The sequence below is a fragment of the Hirundo rustica genome, chromosome 13 (genome assembly GCF_015227805.2).
Source record: "Hirundo rustica isolate bHirRus1 chromosome 13, bHirRus1.pri.v3, whole genome shotgun sequence".
NCBI classification, from domain to species: Eukaryota; Metazoa; Chordata; class Aves; order Passeriformes; family Hirundinidae; genus Hirundo; species Hirundo rustica.
In genome coordinates this window covers 8241197-8262806 of record NC_053462.1, presented here as the reverse complement: position 1 = coordinate 8262806, position 21610 = coordinate 8241197, and the positions used below count along the sequence as shown (strand labels likewise).

At 43.2% G+C, this 21610-nt stretch overlaps 1 protein-coding gene across 5 annotated transcripts in view; it reads right to left on the bottom strand.

Annotated features, from left to right (window-relative positions):
- MYO5A (myosin VA) overlaps positions 1 to 21610 on the bottom strand; it is a 98661-nt gene that overhangs the window by 39603 nt on the left and 37448 nt on the right. For all 5 annotated transcript variants that reach the window (XM_058422329.1, XM_040076945.2, XM_040076933.1 and 2 more), the window contains exons 5-14: positions 15811 to 15967; positions 11726 to 11869; positions 10874 to 10955; positions 9332 to 9439; positions 8758 to 8864; positions 6176 to 6441; positions 5545 to 5626; positions 3041 to 3181; positions 2147 to 2272; positions 119 to 202 (exon numbers count right to left, since the gene is read on the bottom strand). In XM_058422329.1, the coding sequence (XP_058278312.1) occupies positions 119 to 202; positions 2147 to 2272; positions 3041 to 3181; positions 5545 to 5626; positions 6176 to 6441; positions 8758 to 8864; positions 9332 to 9439; positions 10874 to 10955; positions 11726 to 11869; positions 15811 to 15967 (1297 nt within the window). The remainder of the gene's footprint in view (positions 1 to 118; positions 203 to 2146; positions 2273 to 3040; positions 3182 to 5544; positions 5627 to 6175; positions 6442 to 8757; positions 8865 to 9331; positions 9440 to 10873; positions 10956 to 11725; positions 11870 to 15810; positions 15968 to 21610) is intronic.

Genomic DNA, 21610 nt, shown 5'->3' with positions numbered 1-21610 from the left:
CAGTTGATCTGATACTAAGGGAGAATTTTTTTCCTAGGTTTATAAGAAGTCTTCTATAACCCTTAATTCAAGGACTAATAACTGCAAAAGAAGAAAAAAAAAAAATCCTTATACTAACCTTACTTGATTTTAGGACCTTAATTTGTTCTTCATAAACTGTGTCTTTATTCTTTTCCAAAAAGCCTTCACATTGATATTCCACCTGAAAACCATCATTTTACAAGAGAAAGTATTACAAGTATTAAATAAGAATAATTTGCATTGAAATCACCAGCTATAACATTCACATGTAAAACATAATTCTTTTCTATACTGAAAATATCAGCTCCCAAGAGCATCTTTGTTAAATATAGATTTTCCTCAAAGAGAGTGCTTTCCAGTAAAAGGTAGAACATTAAAATAGAGAGAGAAGTACTGCTATTGCATTATAGCAGACATATTTCACTGCTGAGAGATGCTCGTGGTAAGGCAGCATGACTGAATGGTTACTGTAAGGGTGAAGAATCAAAGTGTGTGTTGAGCATCTCCTTCACATCAGGGCTGCAGAGCTGTCTGAAATCCAGATGCAACTGAGAACAAAGCATCTCTCATCTCATTAGCTGAGAGGCAGTAAGTACATCTGCCTGCAGATTATTGTGGAAATGGCTCATTTGTGCTCCGAAGGACGAACTTTACCAGAAGCAATAAAATGTCTGAATGCTGTGACAACATGTAACAGCCCTCTGTCACAGGGCTACAGCATCTCCTGGACCAAAGAACAGCCAGCATCAGATGAAAACCTACCACTTATTTCAGTGTCCTAATTCAAGGCTGAAAGAAAACCAAAACTATTGCCACAAGTCCATTTATCAGTGACACTATAGCCTGAGCTGCAAAACGTTTCAAGGAATTCCTAGAGGAAAGAGGGCAGAGGATGTCCCCAGGGTTTCTCCGCAGCTGGAAGCCCATCCTGAGCACTGCCTGGGGCACCATGCAGGTTCTTTCTGTGGGAGGCCATGCCAGGAGAGGGCAGCAGCATCCCTGCCTTGTGCAGGAGGACAACAGCACGGAGCTGACCTGCCAGCTGGCGCTTTATTTCCTCCAAGATGTCTGAGTACATTCACATAAGCTCACAGAAAACATAAAATGCTTAGCACAGACAGAGCTTAGGGCTTTGCTGCTACCTGCTTGGAGCTACTTTCTGTCTTCCTTGGCCCTTGCTGCTCACAGACTAGACACAGGAAAGCCTTGTATTTAATATCAAAGTTTAGCCTAATGAACAGATTATGAAACATTAATTAATTCCTCCTTGTTCTCTCATCCACAAAACAGAACAGAACTCGTGAATCTAAACTGTTACAGAGATGTTCCTGCTGTTTTCATTAAGGTAACAATAGATGCAAAAAAGAATAGGACTCTTCTACACATAAATTCAGGAGCCCAGAAGAAACCTAGCAGAGGCAGATAAAGGCCTCCAACCCCCCATGTCAGCAGGTGCAGACCTACTGATAACAATCTGAGAGCTCCTTGAAACCTTTTTTGACCACGCTAACAATATTGTGAAGCAGCTTTTCTGTATAACAGGACAACTGTATTTAAGGGGATTATTAATTATTTTGTTTTAACCTGAGGAGTGGCTCAGTTTGACGAGCACTGGAGCTGAACACGACACGCCCTCCACTGAGACACCCCTAGAAATAGCTGTTCCCTGCACAGCCGAGGCGAGGGTGGGAGCAGCACACACTGCTCCAGCAATAGCAAAGGCTGTGTTAGCCTCTCTCCACTCTGCACACTGAGACTGCAGCAAAAACAGCATTAATCCATTGCTGCCCTTTAGCTAAAGGAGTGGGGTACAGGATTTCCTTTTTTGTACATTTCTGTTGCATAACTGGAATTGATACAGTAATGCTGAGAGCTGCAGATGCACTAAGCTTTCCTGTTTGGAGAAAGGATGGTCAGTGGTTACAGCACGTGGTGCAGTCAGGAGCTCCTTTGTGTCCCTGGCTCTGCACAGCTGCCAGTTCACTTTCTCCTCCTCACTAGGTGTTGAGGCCAGTACACCTTTGTAAGAGCTGAGCAGAGCCAGGGATGCCACTGCCCAGTCTCTGCCTGCAGCAGCTCCAGGATCCCTCCCACACACCAGCAAGAAAGCAGGAAAAGTCCTTACCTTGTCAGCAAAGTGCTTGATAATAAAGGCCTTGTTTGACATCCGTGGTTTTTCAAAGAGAGCACATTTATTCAAATGAGTATTGTATAGTTTTTGGGCCCAAGAGTCATCTGAGCCTTTTGGCATCTAGGGAAAAGAATACAGAATACACTTAAAATGTCTTGAGACCTTTTCAGTAGCAAAAGTATCTAAGAAGATGGGGGACAACGCTTGATTTGCTTTCACATTCCAGCTCCCCAGATTCCCAGCACTGCCAGAAGCAAGGACACAGTAACCAGCTGTGTGCTTGCCAGTTCCACACGGGGTGCTGGGCACTGGCAGCAGGGGCAGCTGCTGGGACACACCTGACACCAACAATGCCTCCTGCGTCACACACCTGAAGGCAGGGGTCCCAAAGACATGTTACCAGACCGAGCAGAACTCCTCCTCCACCTCCATCAGAGACTTCTTGTGAGGCTTTGTGATAAATAAGAACCCCAGGCTGGGTTTCCACTGAGGCAGACACTCGGAGCCATCCCCTGTACAGGGCTTGGCATAAAATAAACCAAGGTAAAAGACAAAGGGTGAAACACCAAGCAAGAGGCAATTTGGGGAAATCTGACAGGACCAAGGACTGCACTCACTCATCCTTGCAGAAAACTGTCAAAGTCCAAACAAAGTTGATCAGAGACCCAGGAACAGCTACAGATACATGATGGAGGGGAAGGGGCAGGGATGTTCATTACTAAAACCATTTTTTCTCCTCCTTTAATTGCCAATTCTGCTTGTATGCTTTCCAAATTCTTGTACCAGCAGTGTCAAAATGACAACTGTCTGCAGATGACTTTTCCCTGTGAGGCTCAGAAGCAGGACAGCTGATGACCCCTTTCTCTACAAATGCCCTTGAACACACACCTTGCACTCCTCATCCAACAGATCCAGAACTCCCATTTTGGCCTCTATGAGGTTGATGCAAGGCTGATTGTCGTAGAAATCAATCAAGGTCCACGGTATTTGTTCCTTCATATATTCTTCTTGTTCCAGCTTAAAGACATGCTGCAGGGCAAAAGGAAAACAGTTTTCTGTGAAATGAAATGCAGAATAAATACATTGAACTCTCAACTGAATTCATTTCGGCACATTAATCCAGGCTGTCAAGTGACACTAGTTCAACTGAATAAACTTTTAAACAAGTGTATGAAAAATAAATCAACCTTTTTTCCTGGCCTAAAAACAACAGCCTAAATTAAAGCACTCCATATTCTCAGCAAATATCCTATCTTTTTACTGTATTGTCCAACAATTACTATAAGCTCTTCTCTCTTATAAAAAAAAACAACACAAAACCCAGAAAAACCTTCAAATGCAGGAACAGCAACCTATAAATTAGGATGTGGCATGCTTTCATGATTTGGAAATTACGAACACCGCTCTATTTCAAGCCAAGTTTTACTATAAATACTTTTGTGCTTCCTTGTAAAAGAACAGAGCTCTATTTCCTCTTAAATGGCCGCTGATTTTTTTTTCTAACATGACGCACCACATTAAAATTTACTCTTCAGCAAAAGCTGAAGGAGCTTTAGCACTAGAAATCCTTTAAGGAAAATTCTGTGACAGATTTATCTGGTACAAAGATCAGTAACCATGTAGCTGTATATTTATTCAAAAATATTATCACAAACAACCTGCACAGCTTTAATAAAATGTGCACAAGAGATGAATTAAAACTTCAGGAAAAGAACAGAATAAGATATTAAACAGGCAAACTGTGGTCTTAATAGAACAAGCACTTTGAAAAACCAAAAAGACTGCTGACTCTAGTCATTTTTGATGATGTTTCATCCCCCACTTACATTTTTCTGCACACTTAATGCTGCTGTGGCAGGTGGATGCGTGCTGGGAGTGCCCCACTACCAGCATGGGCAGGGTCTGGGGGTGCCACAACACCCCAGCTGCCCTGAGCTCAGTGCACAGCCCACAGACATCTCACACACCTGCCAGGCAGCAGAAAACTACCCTGACAAAGCTGTTTATCCCTTCACTTCATTCGCTGAACGCCATCCTCCCCAACACTGCACTCCTGAACCACGCCCGTGGGAGCCATTCCCACCCTGCACCTGGCAGCAAAGCCTGGCAGCATTCTACTGGAGAGTCACATCCAGCCCAAGATCTGAAATAAAACAAAACCACGCTTTTTCCACTGTGAAGGAACCAACGATTAGGTGGTGGAAAATGCCTTCAGACCTGATTTTCCCTGTGGGTGGTGGGCACCAGGCAGGGCAGGGCGGTCGGGCAGTTCTCTCCTCTGCGAGGCACAGGCTGCTCCAGGCAGCACATGAAGGTTTGCTGGCTGCCACCAGCCACAAGGCTTTAATTCAAAGCAACCCCCACCCTCGTGCGCCCGCATGGCAGCCCAACAGGTTCGTGTTCACCAGCACCGGCTTTGGTAGCTTGGCAGGACACCAACACAACTCCTTCACGAGGCAGGTGCTTACAGCAGCGGCACAAGAGGGAAGGGAACAGGGGCACAGTTATCTTTACTGAAGAAGAGAACCATTACAGCTCTCACAGCAACTACATTTTGCTGTACAGCTGAGAAAATTCCAAGACGCCCTGTGCCTGGCAGTTCCGACATCCCACTCACGGAGCTGAAGCCAGCCACGGCCCTGCCCACACGGAAAGGACACGCCAGGGCTGGAAAGCCCAGCCTCTGCTCCAGCAGCCTGCTTACTCCCTGGCACGCTGGGACGAAGGAGGGCACAGGGGATCCGGTCCTGCGAGCACACCCTGCCAGAGGCAGGATCGTAACGAGAGTTCAGAGCTACCCCGGTGCTGCGGCAGAGCCTAGCAACAGGCCTGGCAGAAATAACTTGCCTCGCGATTATGCAGGTAAGATATGTAATTGCAAACGTCACTAAGGCTGAGGAGAGAATCGTGATCTCTCCGGAGGAGGGGGAAGAGCCGCCTTCTGCCACACGGCATTCATCAACTTCAGGATGCAGCTGAAAAGCCTCAAAAAATAACCCCGGGGAGGAAGCGCGGGCGGCAAATCTCCGGCAGCGAAGCCGTGCTCTCCTCTGCCCAGCCAGGGGCTCTCGGAGGTTATGGACACACCACCAACTCCGACTCCACCCACACACCGCTCTCGCTGACAGGCAATCTCAGGGTCTTAATTGCCAAGCACTGCTTCTGCCTTATAATTGTTACTTGATCAGAATTTCAAATAGTCCCAGAGCAGCAGTTAGTCATAAAATCTATTTCTAGGAGATAGTAGATCTTTCCCCATCCCTCAAAGCCCACGGCCAGGACAGCTGCTTAATAGACTGAAGGAATTCATCCTAACCACTGGGGAGCCAATTAGCAGAATGGACTTGGATGAGGGGAAAGGGAAGAGGAAATGCCAGTCATTTCCTACTTACCATATTGAACTGCTGCTGCAGTTTTTCATTGGCATAGTTGATACAGAACTGTTCAAAGCTGTTGATTTCGAACGTTTCAAATCTAAAATATGCATATACTCAAAATTACTAGTGTACTGAAAAATAAAAGATAAAATTACCCCAACATTTTAAATTCCCTCCCTCCAGTTGAATTCATTGAATTATTTCAGGCACAAATAACATGGCTTAAGCAAGAAAACACAGAGAAATGCAAATTGCACTACATAGGCAGTTTATTTATGGTCCCTCTCTAGGCAGGGAGGAGGAACTCAGGGACTGATGGTCCTGGAGAGCACATTAGTTATCTTTGTCCTCTCTGCAAGTGCCACCTTGGAGGAACCTGACACGAAAATTGCCTTGTAACTTTCCAGAATGCAACAGATAAATGAACTAACAACAGCAAAAACCTGAAATCCCACTATAAACATCAAAGTCATGACAAAGATCTTAGTGTGTCAAAACTAAACACCTACTTCCTTCAGCTGGAATAAGCAGCTGCTAGGGTCTGGGGTTTTTTTGTGTAATCCATGCAGTGCTAGATGATAAAGACAAGGATGCTTTGCAGTCAGATAATTATGTAAGAGTGTCATATATCTGAGAAAAAACTCACCCATAGATGTCCAACACCCCGATGAAAGAATGCTGTTTTACAGTAGCATGAAGGGCTTTGTTCACATGATCTACAATCCAGTTAAAGAGATTAGCGTAGATATGTTTGGCAAGTGCGTCTCTGGCATTGATGGCATGAAGTTTGGAAATTGGCTTGATGTAGGTTTCAGTGGCAGTGGCGAGCTTCCTATGGCAAAGCCAGTGGGCCATCTCCTCATACTCCACACCCATGAGGTCACAGAAAATGGCAAGGGGTTCATGCTTGGGCTAATGAAAACAGGCTCGTTAGATATTGAAACAGTACTGCCCATAGCAAACATACAATCATGCCAACACAGCTGCCTGCCTGCAGTGATCCTACAATAAGCAGCAACAGCAGCTTCCTCACCTCTGCCTCTTTCAAAACGTAGCAAGCTCCCTACCCACTTATCACATTCACACTGCTGAAGTAAATTAGTGAATAAGCTTCCTCAAAGGCATTTATTTTCCCATACTTGTGTTCACCAAAACGCTTCACACAGGGAACCTGCAACCTTGAGAAGAGTGAATCATCTGGCTTTGCTGGGCTGGACTTGGTATTTCGAATTCTTACAGCTGTCTCAGGCCAAATGGATGGCAGCTCCTGAGTGTCTGCCACAGCCGTGGCAGGGAGCGATGGGCAGAGAGGCACTGCAGCCCCAGCCAAGACACAAGCGTGGGACGGCTTCAGTGCTCTGGCCTCAGTACTTGACTGAGTATTTTCTCAGTGAATTCTGGAGACAAACACTACGAGATTGCAGCGCACTAATGATGTTCTCTAGCTCTCAAACTGAACTGCACAACAGAAAAACCTAAGCTTTGTTTAACTGGGTAAAATCAAGCAAGGCTTGTATGTTGAGATGGGTTCGTAAGATTTCTGCATGAAGATCAGTGCAGTGCATTTACCACTCGATAAGACACAACACTTTGTGACTAACATGCAGACTGATCACTAGAAATCAAGGAGGACAGACAGGTCTCTCCTCCTCAGGAGCTCCTCTAACACTACTTCCTCCTCACTCTCCCGTTGCACCTGGTGGCTCAGCAGCACACTGACAAGCACTGTCTTGACAAGGACAGATGGCAGAGGACTGTTACCACATGTCCTACAGCTTCAGGGTACATCAGCTTTAAATATTTCCACATCCTTGTGACTTCTCTGGGGCTTTTTCTAGTTCTTACTGCATACAGGCCCCATGCAGCTACACCCCCAAAATCCAATTAACTTAGCATGTTTTACTGGCTTGGAAGACAGCAATAAAGTAATAATAATTATGAACACTGCACAAAAGTGTCACATTAGGGCTGCTCAAGCTGACATTAAACAGACTGACTGCCACAGCAGCATAGGGTGCCCTTTGCTGAGCAGCCTGCAGCACCACTGTTCCATCCCAGCAGTGCCTCCCAGCAGAGCAGCCTGCATGGCACAGAGCTCTGTGGTGACATGGCTACTGCCAGAGAACAGCACAGCCCAGGTGAAGATGCCCCTGAGCAGACATTCACCACTGCCTGCCAGGGGTTGTCAGGCCAGGACAGGGCTGCACAGGAACCTGCAGCTTTTTACCAGCTCACCAGTGGGATTCCTGCACTGGAGATACTCACCACAGCACAGGCAAGCTCCTCACATCCTGGGGCTTGCTACCTGTTATCGTTAAATGAGCTTTCTTTGTAGTAAAAACCTCCACAAGACACCAAGGAGCCAGACTGTTGCTGTGGTTTCAAAGCAGCTCTCAGACCCCACGGGCAGGTGGTGTCAGGACAGGAACACCAATCACCTCTGGGTCCATGAAGGACCTGCTGTCTCAGCTCCAGAAACTGCCACTGCAGATTCTTGAGAAAGGGACTGACAGGGAGAAAGGAAAAAACTCTGAAAGTGTTGCTACTGCTGCAAGAGAGAGAAAGATGAAGGTTGTGCAGGCCAGCAGTAGACACTCAAAGAGAAGCAGAAGCAGAAACTGGTCACTCTGAATCCAAAGAAGAGACCAGCCAGGACCATTTTGTTTCTCATCTCATCTCACCAATGAGGAGGGTTTTTCAGATCAGACTATGCAGTCCTTGTTGCTGATCTCCAAGGCAAAAAAGAACTGATAAGACCATGACACTTAGATGAGTCACAGAAATCATAACTATATATCCCATGCTCACGTCTAGACATCCCAGAGGACTTTGCAAAGCACTTATTTTGCAATTATTTAGGGCATTCTGGCATTTCATGCCAAAAAAAAAAAACCCATCTGGCAAAGCATTTACTGTGTGCAGGGAAGATATTCATGTAGGAATATAAAGATCTAGACACCAGCTCAGGACTTCAAAGCTAGCCTGCCTACTAGACTTTTCTAGGACAGATCAATTGCAGTTATAATTGTATGCCAACGCTACAATACAGAGAGTACTGTCTAAAGCCTCTAAACTGAGGAGAGTTGAATCTAGCTGCAAAAAACTGAAAACATTAGCAAATTAGAAACAAACCCATTTCCATTTTACTCCTTTTCAAAAGAGGTCCCTGCAAACAAGCAGAAGGCAGACCTGTCAGAGTGCAAACCATGCCCTTCATCTGCTACTCACAGGAACAGTGCAGCTGTCAGAATCCCGAGATGCAAACTCCACATTGCCCAAGTGAAGGATGCCAGCAAGGATTCGAAAAATTCCCATCTGGTAGGAATCACTAATCCCTGGAAAAGGATGAATTAAGTGAATGGAGAGAGCTGCAGCTGACAAAAAAAAAAAATTATTAAGGAGAGAAAAACAGTGACTGCTGTGTGTGCGTGACTTTGACATTTTACAGTTCTAATTGGCTCCACTTCTATCAAAAATGTCTTACAATCAGATGAAAAAAAAAATCCATTAAAAAAAATCATTTAATTTGCTGTTTCAAAGTGCTTTGTCAGTGACCTCCAGCACTGTATATGTTACACCAAGGGAATCCACCATTTATGTTCACATAATGTGTGCTCCTCTTAATTTGTAATTCCACTACAATTTAAATATCTTCTTCATGCAATACAAGTGTCTCAGTCTCAAAGTTTATCAAACTCCCCTGGTTTTAAACACAATAGAGTATGAAAAAATACACACAAATAATACAGAAAGCACTTGCTAGTGTATTAGATTTAGGATATGACTGTGATTTACCAATTACCTAGCAAAGTGCAGGCCTGCCTGGTGTTCATCATTTCCTTAGCATCATCAACACCATCAATCACAGGGCTTCCACCTTGCTTCGTATAGTGAAAGTAATTTGCATTCCCTGTAATAATAAAAAATACATATTTCACACACATAGATGTAGAAATTCACAGCACATCTGTGAAGCTGTGTCATGATTACGTTGCTCTTGGAAGAATGCATGATCTGACATATGTATATTTTCACCTCCTGGCTCATAAGACACACTTATTCTAAAGAGCTTTTTTTCCAAGATTTAACTGTGCAAGTAAGTATTCTTGAAGCTACCTGGTTCCCACAGTAGGTCTTCAAGCATATTCTCTACCTAACCTTGGTTCAGACTTCCACAATTGTGGAACAATCACATTGGAAGTAGTTACTCTCCAAGCCTGAACCAACCACCTACCCAGTAGCCGCAGAGCTGAGAGCAGCACACTTTGGAATTATGTGGCACATATTACTATGCTATCACTACATCAGGATATTACATTTTGCCCATTTTCTTCTCTTTTCTAATTTATGGGCTGGCTCATCCTTATGAGTATCTGTGATCCATTCAGGCTGAGAAATCGAGGTTGGAGAAGAGAGAGCTTCCTACTGCTCTGGGGACAGCACTGGGAGACCAGTAGCTCTCCTCTGTAAATTCCTATGGTTTCACTGGCTCCAGCTGCACTAACAGACTCCTTTTCTTCTGCTCAGCTAAGGTTCCAAGAATGCTGAAAGAAAACTCTGCTAAATGGCTTCTTCAGTTATAATTACATCAGTTCCTTTCTTTCCTGTGTTAGCAGATGTGAATCCTAAATGTGCCAGGGTGGTGCAGAAGAGCAGAGAAACACCCTAAAACCAGAATGGTATTTCAGAAACCAGCACAGGCTGTGCAGTTTTCCTACTATGAAACTGACTTTTGAAAATATACAGGAAGTACTGCAATTTATACTGAATTTTAAAATGATGACATGATTGTCTAAGGCCATCACATCATGCTTTTCTTCTACAAAGCACCAACTCCTGTCAAATGAGAAACCTTTCTTCTATCAACATTTTAATTTGATAAAAGAAAAAAATCCCTTATCTACTTTTTGATCACCAGGTTAGCAGAGATTGTAAAGTAATTGTTGCTAACAGCCCAAGTAAAAGTATGCAGATGCAAAACAAGCTTTTCAGATGCTTATACCAGAAAGGGTAAAATTCTCTAGTGGCTAGAACAATAGAAAAAAGGTTTTAAAGAACTAAGAAAAAAGAATTTCACCCTCCAGGACATAGTAAGCGCTACCAATGGCATCTGCAGTGTATTAGAGTTTGCTGAATAAACAAATCTGCTACTTTTGTTTTATCAGAAAACCACAAAGTCCAAGGTCTATAATTTTAGTTATTTTCATTACATTTTAGTACTTGAAGGTTTAAAATTTTAGAATTTAAAATTCAGCATTTCTCCATTTGGATCTTTGGCTCAAAAAGCTCAGAGAGGCTGCTTTGTCCCTACAGTCACACAACACAACGAATGTGAATGTCATACCTAATCGTAGAGTTTTAAACTCGGGCAATGCTGCAGAGGCACAAAGCTGGTAAAAGATGTGGTAATTTCTCTCCTCTTCTGCCTTTAAAGAGAAAGGAATTTATTATTTTTCATCACTTTAGAAGTGGCAGAAATAACCACGAGCAGAAATGAATTACTATGTATAATGCTTTCTCTAGCAATACATTCAGAGCACAGAAGCCACACGGAAAAAAGGAAGATAAATCAGCATCTATCTCTTCCTTCTTGGTTAATTTAATCCATTTTCAACAGCAAGAAGCATGCAGACATTTTCATTAAAAAAAAAAAGAGTATGATTTCACTTTTCAGAACTGTAGATTACTATTAATTATAGATCAGGATTCTGTAGGTGAATGAAATGATCACATTCAGAAGTTTTTCATTTTCCAAAAATAACTAACACTATTTGCCTCGGCATTTATAGTAAGCTGGCAAAGGGAGTTACCTTCCTTGCCAAGGCAAAGCTTGAATTTTAAAATGAAGGACAAACACAGCTCAGAAGGTGATGAGTCAAGACCAACACCGTAATTCTGAACTTAAGCCCTCTAAATCTCATACCTTCAAATCAAAAAGAAATGAAAAGTACTCTCTTCCAGCTAAACCATCTGCTATAACTGTCTCTTACTTTTAAAATATACAACAGTTCTTCATGTAACATCCCCACATGGTACAAACCATAATTATTATTTTTCTATCTTTAGGAGCCAGTCAAGGACAAGTCCATTTTTACCAAGCTCTAGACATAAGGCAGGCAAAGATGCAGAGGAAGTGTGGGACAGTGGATTGGTTTAAGGATGACACAACAAAGTGGAGAGATTACATCAGCATTACCTGGAACACCACTCTTGATTTTTCCAAGAGGTAAGTTCTCATGTTAGCACCAATGATTCGATATCTCTTATCAAAACCAATTTCGATGTATTTACCAAAGCGACTGCTGTTGTCATTCCTGGTAGTTTTGGCATTTCCAATAGACTGAAAAATGGGAATATTGTAAAGGTTAAGCAGCTTATAGAAATTATCACATCTATTTAATCATCTACATGGCTCCTGAACACTTAACAACATTAATCGTGTCCTGGTTTAAAAATAATAAAAAAATTGAATGAAGAACAGTCTCTGCCTGGTCAACAAGTTACATCAAAATACAGTTATTTCATTAATGTAAGACTGGGAGCTGGTATTCCTAGCAATTATTTCACTTCCACATAGTTTAATTTTACAGCTAAAAATCCTTTATTATTCTTTGAAGTCTTTCAAAAGGAAATAAAGAGTCTAACAGAAAGCTCACATAAACACAGATTTCTCTCAAGGACTTAGTAAAACTGTAACAATTATTTCACCTGGATATATTTATATATGTAGGTGTACATATACATCTACAGAACTTGCAACTTTTGAAAGTCTACCTGTTATAAACCCACAGCCCACTCTGTTCTGCCTGGCTAACAGTTTATTACTACTATTTCTCTCTAATCACCACACTTCCAAACGTTTTCTGCAAACATAAAATTTCAGAATATTTACTGTGTGCCTGAGCATAATCTAAAAATTAACATGCACAGACTCATGTCCTCTGCCTGAAGCAGAACCCCTTCCACAGCAGCTTGGTTACTGACCCAGAGACAGCCCTCGATGCTGCCCTGCATCATGCTGAACTTTCTCAGATTAATTCAATACAGCTTCACACACAAAAAACCAATACTTTGTGCATTTCCTCTATATTACATGTCCAGGGATGCCCAGGGCACATAATGACTGTGGATCCTATGTGGTGCAATTCTGCCTTATCTCATCAGCATTAGGGTTCACCCCACAACCAGTACCAGCTGGATACATCAGCATTCAAGGCATGCAAATCACAACATGCTGAACTTCGAAGAAAACCATTTTCTTTTCTCAATCAGTCCGTGTTTTAGACATCACACAGCAATTCACCTTCTAAAAAATTCCTAAAGGGATCTCTGTATCACAAGGACTGGCATTTGGAAGAACTGAGATGCAGCACACTGCCCCTCTCCCCACGGCACTGTGCGTGCGTTACTAAGCTGTAAGTGCACCACTGTATCTGTGTCCAACTTTCCCAGTCCATGCAGCCATCCACTGGAACTCTGTACTGAAATTAACTTGAGCAAGCAGCACTGCTGAGTATCCCAAATCTGCAAGCAGAAGGCCAGTGAATGGGTCAGTGCCAGCTGGTACAGCCTGGAAAGTGAGATTAGACTGTCAGAAACCCCACGAGAGCAGCAGCAGCACGCACACACAGCAGAGCAGATGTCAAAGTGGGCATCAGATGGACAGCTGCTGGAAAGGATCTAGGAACAAACTGCATCTCTGCAGTTCTAACAAACATCACATTCATTCAAACTGAATGTATTCCAACTGCACTCCTGGGTTTTTTTTTTGAAAGAAGAAAATTATTGCTACCGTGATTTACATTGTTGTTGGTGGTAGCAATATAGTACTACAGAATTTCAGAAAGCAATTATTCCTTTGAAAGGTATTACTGATAAAAACAGAAAGTCTTTGGGATTATCGAATTGCTTGCCTGAATACATACCGAGCTGTACTATTTGCATAGCTACAGAGGGTAACAAAGAGGGGCAGGAAATGACACAGAGATGTGTCTTAAGACTTAACGATTTCTACATGTGCAATAGGAAAACTGCAAATAGTAACTGACTACAAAAGTAGTCACTTAAATAGTTGCTAGAAATGTACCATTACTTTTTGACATTACTGAGTATTTAGTAGGCTAAGATAATGTGATGGTAGCTCATAAAACACTGATGCTTAGGTTGTCCAAATAGAAATTTAAAAATAAAATTACCTTCTGCTCCTAAGATTTTAGAGTCAGCTAAGCAAATGAGGAGTTTCCAGTTTCTAAAATTATGTACTAATTTTCTTTCCAAAATATATGGGTTAATTTGCGTTTCTAGTGATTTATCAACTGAAGAATTCAAAACATTAATTATGTTATCATGAGAGCCAGTCCCAACATCAAATTTTACAACACTCACTCTAAAGCTAATTTAAAGTTCAAGTGATGGAAGTTAAAAGGATAACTTTCTACCAGTTATAATAATCTTTAAAGCAACTGAAATATATATTTACATATACCCACGTTCACAAAATTGTTATCCCTAGAAAATAAAGCACCACCACTGGTTTTTAGCGAACGAAAAAAGGTAGAGATAGGAAGCTCTTTTAGTCCTCAGTTTAAACTTCCCTGCTTTTGGAAATTAATTCAGTTAATTAGTGGTGAGCTGATGGCCACTGACTGGGAGCAGGATGTTTGCTTTAGGCTTTGAGTCCAAACAGAAGAAGTGGTACAGGGAAACCTGCAGAGTTTGTACTTCACCCAGGCACAGGGCTGTCCTGCAGAGCCCCTGAGCAGGGCTGGCACTGGCAGGCTGATGGTGAGGACACTGGGGCGGGCAGGGCAGGGCTCAGCACCCCGGGCCCATCAGCCACACGGGATGTCAGCATGGCCCCCATGGGATGTGGCCCCTCCTTCAAACGCTGCAGCAGTGCCAGCTGCTCTCTGGGCTCAGCTCACACCTGCACAACTGCCTCTGCTCCCAGGGCACAGCCTGTCCCCCCTGGCTCCTCCTTGGCTTCCTCCCACGGCTGGACACGTGGGTGAGGCACTGCCCAGCACAGCACAGCTTGTTTTAACCCACGGAAAAAATTTCCAAACACCACACAGCACCGCAAACCAGGCACAATTACCTTGTGACAGACACACACAACTGTGATGGGGCAGCTATAGTTAGAGTATCATGAACTCCTCATGCCAGGAGGAAAGGAGGAATAAAACACAGTTCATTTTTTAAAATACCTGAGGAAAAAAAACAATGGCAGCATTTTGCATGTCACATTTCACTGCACGCACTCTATTTACTCATGATCTTTCACACTGCTGCAGAGATGCCCAACGTCTCCCAAGGCATCAGTGGTCTTAAAGCAGCTTATTTTCCTAGGCTGCTCACAGGCATGAGTATGTGCGTGCCCATGGACAGAGTTACTTCCCTCCAGAAATTCACCCAAGACTTTCTCTCTGATGAATCATCTCTTACCATAGTTCCTTAACTTCAGCCACAACTTGAATCTACATATGTAGGCAAAGACACAAGAAACAATTCAGATAAGTCTAAGAAATCTTAAATCTTTTCTGCTTGGCTGTGACATCAGAATTCATCTCTCCTGAACTTCCCAGAGAACAGAGACCCTGAAGCAGGAGGAATTGCATATATCCTCTCAAAGTCTATTGCCAGCACCTGCCCTCTAAAGCCGATGGCTTTGGGACTTGACTACAGTTGGTTACAACAATTCCCAGAATGGAAACATGAGTCTGAGCTAATTATAACAAAATTACGTATTCCAATGTGGTTTTTTCCTCTGAAAGAGACTGCGTGCACCCCATGTAACTTTGTTTTCTCAGTTTCTCTTTTCTAATCTTATTTCCTAAAATGTAACATTTGCTTTACTTCCTTTCAGAGTACACAATCTACTGGCCTCCACTGTGTGATTTACATATTTGGTGGGTAAGACCAATAGTTTTATCCTTTTTGAATACACACAAAACTAGTCTTCTCCAATTGCATTTGGCCAGCAGTCTGGGAACTACCATTTACAAAGCTGAAGAGACTTAAAGCAGCGTTCACATAAAAATTAATTTATGTGAAATACATTAACAATATTGAAACATCACCTCTCATCTTCTTTCAGTCTTTCATAAATGTTACCAAAACAACACCCAAAGCAACTCCTCATAAATAGATTAAACACAAAATTTTAATGTCTATTTATAAATGTTTTTAAGAAGTACAGATTGCTGTCCCTATTAAATGCATATATTTGTCCCAGTAATAACTGCAGCTGGAGCGTGGGGGTCAGTGCAGCAGCTCTCTTACCTCCATGATGGGGTTGGAGGCCAAAACCTTCTCCTCAACATTGGCTTCACTGGCAGATCCACTGACCGTGGCAAAGTACCTCATGGCATACTTAGCAGAGACAGTCTTCCCAGCTCCAGATTCCCCACTGACGATGATCGACTGGTTTCGCTCGTCTCTGAAACGCAAACACATGTTAACTCCCAGCTGTTCTCTCAAGGACACACAGCCCCTCCACCACAAACGTTAGCAGGACAGCAGTGGGTGAGTGAGGCGGCAGGCAGAAGGCAGTTAGTGAGCGAGCTGCCTGACGGGCTGGCTGGACTGCCTGGCAGCAGGATGCTCCTCCAGGATGGACGCTGCCGTGACAGCCCAGCCAGCCAGCAGAGCTGCTCCGGAGAACCTGGCTACGGCAAAGGATCTGTTACTGCTATTCACTACGTGCTTCTGCGGCTACTTCTATCCAGAGTCCGTGGTACAGTGCTCCACTAAATTACCAGTGGTCATTAGTAAAGATCATGAATGCCATCTTACAGAGGGAGAAATCAACAGCAGAGTCAGCCACAGAAACCTTTCGTCCCTCTGCTCTATCCACCAGCTTATCCCAGAATTGTTCTGAATCTGAAAAATTCAAGCATGGCTGTTCAGGACATAGACGGAATCTCTGGAGTGAAGACAGTCCCTTTGTTGTAAAAATTTTTTTCTCATGTAAAAAAGAATAATTTCCATTTGTTCCTAAAACAATTTTCTCTCAACTCAAAGAGAACTCTATGCATAAACCCAAGTATATGAGTAAACAACACACTACAAAATAACACAATTAATAGAGCCTGAAACTTTTAAAATAAAGATCATACGTGCTTTATAAAGCTTTCACATTTTCAAAGCAAATGAAGTTAAAATAAAAGGTATTTTGAAGTATTCCTATGAGTCAGGCAAGATTAATCCTATTTTACTCACTAACGTGAAAAGAGGCAAAAGGAGGAATAAAACTTTCCCCCAAAGCTTTACAGAGCTGGGGCCGGAACACAGAGAGCATAGCCAAGGTAAGAGCAGGCTGTCCTTAGGGCACAGGAGCTGTGAACGACACTTCAGGCACCCCCATGTTCAGGCAGCACAGTGACAGTCTGCAGGACCTGCCAATGGCATCAGGAAATGCTGTGCAGGGAAATCGAAGACATATGCATGGAAAAACTACCTACGGTTTCTGCAGCCTAAAGGCCTGGCAGAAGATCTCGATTCTGCTTCTGGGATGATAAAAAAAGCCCTGCTGATGAAATAATGAAGCTACTTATCAAACATGCATAAATTACATATGTTCCTTTTCTGTGTCTGGCCTGTCCACCTTAGTCAACAATTGGTGATTTTGTCTCAAATGTGTGTTATGTGTCATGCTTATGAGCCCATTGGTATCCCAATGTACTACCAGCCCAAATGGATTGTGTGCATGTCCCTCAGCATGGCCTCTAACACACCATGGCCCCAGAGGCAAGAGCCCCTCCTCTTCCTCCTGCCATCCTCTCTCTCTCCCAGGATGATGTCAATGCTTGTGACAACCCAGAGGGACCTCAGACACCTCAGGGTGTGCCCTCCCACCCGGTAGAAGAATGATGACCATCTCTGTCTCCCACCCTAGAGTTAAACACCACTCTCATCAAATCAATTTGGTCTTGCACTGCTTTACTGTGGCCTCTGATGGAACTGCTGGCCACCTGTTCTCTCTAAGGGAGGGCTGGTTTGTGCGCTCATCAACACAAACGTCATCCACGCCAACTGACCTGTTCTGCCAAATCAGGACAATTTAAGTCCCATCAGATATGAGGGCACTGTAAACTGGACAAGACCCCACAATAACTGTTGAGTTAGGCCCAGTTAATCCCCTGTGGGCACAGGCTCTGGGTAACAACTATTTACAGACCCTGCTGCAATTCTCAAGGTGCTACCTATCTTCAAAAACAATGCCAAGCCCTCAGAAAAGAGCACAGCTCCAGCACCCACTTCGTGCTGCTCAAAGCAGAGGCTGAAGGAGCCTCTGGCTCCATCACCCATCCCTGGGCACTTGTCTAGCCAAAGTAGGTACCAGGTGAGGCAGAGTTTCCACATTTTGGTAAAAAGAATTTACTTAGAATGGCTGAGTGCTGCTTTAAATTTAACGGCAAAGCATTAAGAAGATCAAAGCACCCTAATTTCATGTTCTCAACTTGCATGTAACACATGCAGTATGTGTGAATGACGACAGCACAGCTCTCACGCCCATACTCACCCAGCTGCCAGCCTCAGTGGGAGGGTCGTGGGAAAGCACAACGGATAACCCAGGCTGATAACCCAGGTCACACAGCCCCAGGGCCAGCCTTGGCCACCAGCCTCCTCCCTCCCTCGGAGACCTCATGTGACAGTGGCCATCAAGCCAGTCTGCGGGATCTTGAGAGAGGTCTGTGTGCCAGGGATGGCTTGCAGTAACCATTAAAATTTCCAGCTGGAAAATGAAGAGGAAACACTCTTGCTTCTTCCCCATTCCCCTCACCGCGTTCACAGAGGTGTGTGGGAGAGAGCCTGTGGGTCAGGAAGCTTCAGGAGTTACACAGAGCCTCCTGCTCAAACAGAGCAGCAGCAGGATGCAGGAGAAATCCAAGCAATGCCTAAAATCCATGCCAAAGTGGGACAACCGGTAACAAACAATTTTCCCCGCCCGCAGTCAGTTCTTGCCGAGTCAAAATCAATCATTTCTTCATAGGATTGGCACCATTCTCTTTTTTTTCTCCTGAGCTCTTTCAAATCGAAAAAAGAAAACCTCACGCCATTCTAAAATATGAAACTTCTGGTCTGATTTCAGGGACTGCCTAACAGAGGAGATAGGCAACAACATAACAAGCTTTTCATCTGCGGATCACCAGCTGTTTCATATATTAAATATCATTAAACATATGAAGACTGAGGAAGCTCAAATCTATGAAATGAATCCTCTGATGGTTAAGATTTTTTAGTTCCCAAAGTACAAAAAGCTTTCAGAAAACCAAGGAATGCAAACTCACTCAGACTTCTGACAAAACTGTCAATAAAAAACAAGCTCTTTTGCCAAGAAAGGACATAGAACTAAAGATGTCTCATTCTAACTGTCACATTCCTGAAGGACACGTGTGGGAGCATGGAAAATACCGGTTTTGCAGTCCTTAGGCTCTTCTCAGGAGTTCCACTAGTTTCCACTGATAGTTTCAGTACTATCAAAGACAGTAATGAAGAAATTAGTTTGAAATCATTTCTCCTTACCAATACTGTTGCTAATTAGCCAGAGTTTCTGTCTCCCATATCATAAGACATGAAGACTACTCTTCTCCTCAGCACACACTCATGTGCCCAGGAATAAGGGATCCATTATTATATTCCTGTATAAGCACGTACACACATAGGCATTGCACACATTGGCCTAGAGAAGAGAGGGTTTGCTCTGTGTGAGCTGAAAACATTGCTGCTGTCCCTTCTGCAGCGGCTTTCTGTGTCTGCAGCAGCCACGGCCATCCTGGCAAACAAAGGGCTCCCTCACTGTCCGCAGCAGTGTCCTCTTGCCAGCGCTCCATCCACGCTCAGGGCCGCTCTTGTCTTCACCAGTCCATCAATCCATTGTTTTGCTTTAACACACTGTAGTGGCCATCCTCTAGCATATTATTCTTTGTGCTTTTTGGCAGGGGGAAAGGAAAACACAACAGAACGCCCGAGATCACACTGGGCACTTGAAGGAGAAAGGGCAATGTAACGCAAACCCAAACAGCAGCAGGGGATGAGCTCTTACTGCCACAGCCCCAGGGAAGATTTGGCTTATGGACAGCCTACCACAGGCAGAGAGATATTTAGTCCTGGAGGAGAGAGGAGTGGTCCTGCCAGGCAGCTGTGCCAGCTCAGCAGAAAGCGCTTTAACAACAGAAGACTTTAAAGAAATGAAACACCACAATTAAAAGAAAAATAACAAGTAAACTAGCATCAAAGCCCATTGGATGATGTACAAAATGTAGAGAGAATTATTTTTAATGACAGGTATAAGCAGTGGTCTGTTTAAAATATAACCTCTGTTTATGTCAAATGAAATTTTCATAATCAGGCTGCGTTAAGAACAAAACAAAATTTAGAAGACCAAAACAAAGGAAAAAAATCCCCAGAAAACACAAGTGATACCACCCAAGTTCTTTCTCAAATATATACTACACCTTTAGAGCTATTTTTAGGTAATTCATTAGCTCCTGACCTTTGACCTGACATTTTGAATACTTAACATGTTGCCAATCAGAAAAAACCCTCTAATTAAAACTTTCAGTCAATGAAAGAAGTAAGTAGGGCAGCAGCTTTATGTGTGACGCCACTTTGCAGCCAGATACCACATTTCATGCAATGTTTCATCTTCTTGCAGTTTTTTCCATGCATAAAACATGTAAGTAGATGATTTTTAAATTAATACTACTTCTGAACGGAGGGAACATTTTAATTATGCTTTTGCAAGCAGAAATGAGGAAAAGCAGTCTGGGAGATGAGAGGTGGAAGAGTCCTTTTCCCCCCAAAGGCAGATATCCATCGGATCCTAGAGCACACAGAACCACTTCACTGTGATGCACGTTATGTTCTGGCACGGGTCAGGATCACATTCAGCTTTCGCTGTTTCTGAACAGCAGAAGGATAAAGGAATGACAAAACTACATTTAAAGTGCCATTTTCAGATGACAGGCCCAGATGCTTCACAAGCTGAAATGTGAAATGATAGGCTGAGATTGCTTGCAATAGCAGAGGATTTGGTTCAGAAATCTTCTATATAAATTCTCTCAGGCCTGTACTTTGGGAATCATGTGAGGGTAACAGCTATTTCCTGATAGATACAAGAATGAGGACACACTATGGAATACCGAACCGGTAATTTAAAGTGTTCTCTATCGCAAAAAATAATGCAGAACCAGATTTCTGCATAGGCTGGTAATTTTTAAAGACAATTTTACTTTATCTACAGAATTTTGTTGACAGGCATTATGTTTATGAGGAAATTCACTGTCAGAGTGCCAAAACTGAAAAGATGTAGGTCTTACCTAGAGGATGGAAGCTTGAGATTACAGCCTACACAGCAACAGGGGCTTCTTATGCTTCAAATAAATGTCACAAAATTTAACACTGAAGATAATTTCTGCTCAAAGCCAGTTCAGCACTGAGGAAGACAGAGGACTGCAAACTGTCTTGAGATACCTTACATACAGAAAAGGGTTTTGCAGATTATGAATTAAATTACAAGGCACAATAAACCAGCAAGGGGTTTTAAAAACATTACCTTGCTCTCAAGAGGTGAAACAACCCTTTGTTGAGGATGTGCACATACCTCAATGCAATGCTTTTATAGCACTGGCCACTTGAAATTTCGTATTTTAAAAAAACGTACAGTAGATGCTTTCAGAAGGGCTCAGTGTGGAGGAACTGCTACTCTCATGAGGTCACAGCTGTCAGATATACTGGGAGCAAGAGCAAAGACGGTCACTGGGCACCTCCAATTTGTACAGAGTGCTGCAACAACACTGACCACTCACCAACAGCTGTCATTATCCAGGGCAGCTGCTAACGATTTCAGCTGGCTAATGGAAAAATGAAGGCAAAAAAAGAAAAACCGGTGCAGGAATTGCAACATCAAAGTTGCTAATATTAAAGGCAGAGTTGTCAATTTTCAAACAATTTTCATTCAAGATGACTGCACCCACTTAAGCTGCTTCCCACAAACACCAAAACAGCTTACTGCATCAAAGTCATCATTTCCACAGCAAACTGTCCAAACAGATCAGGATAATCAAGACATACAGAC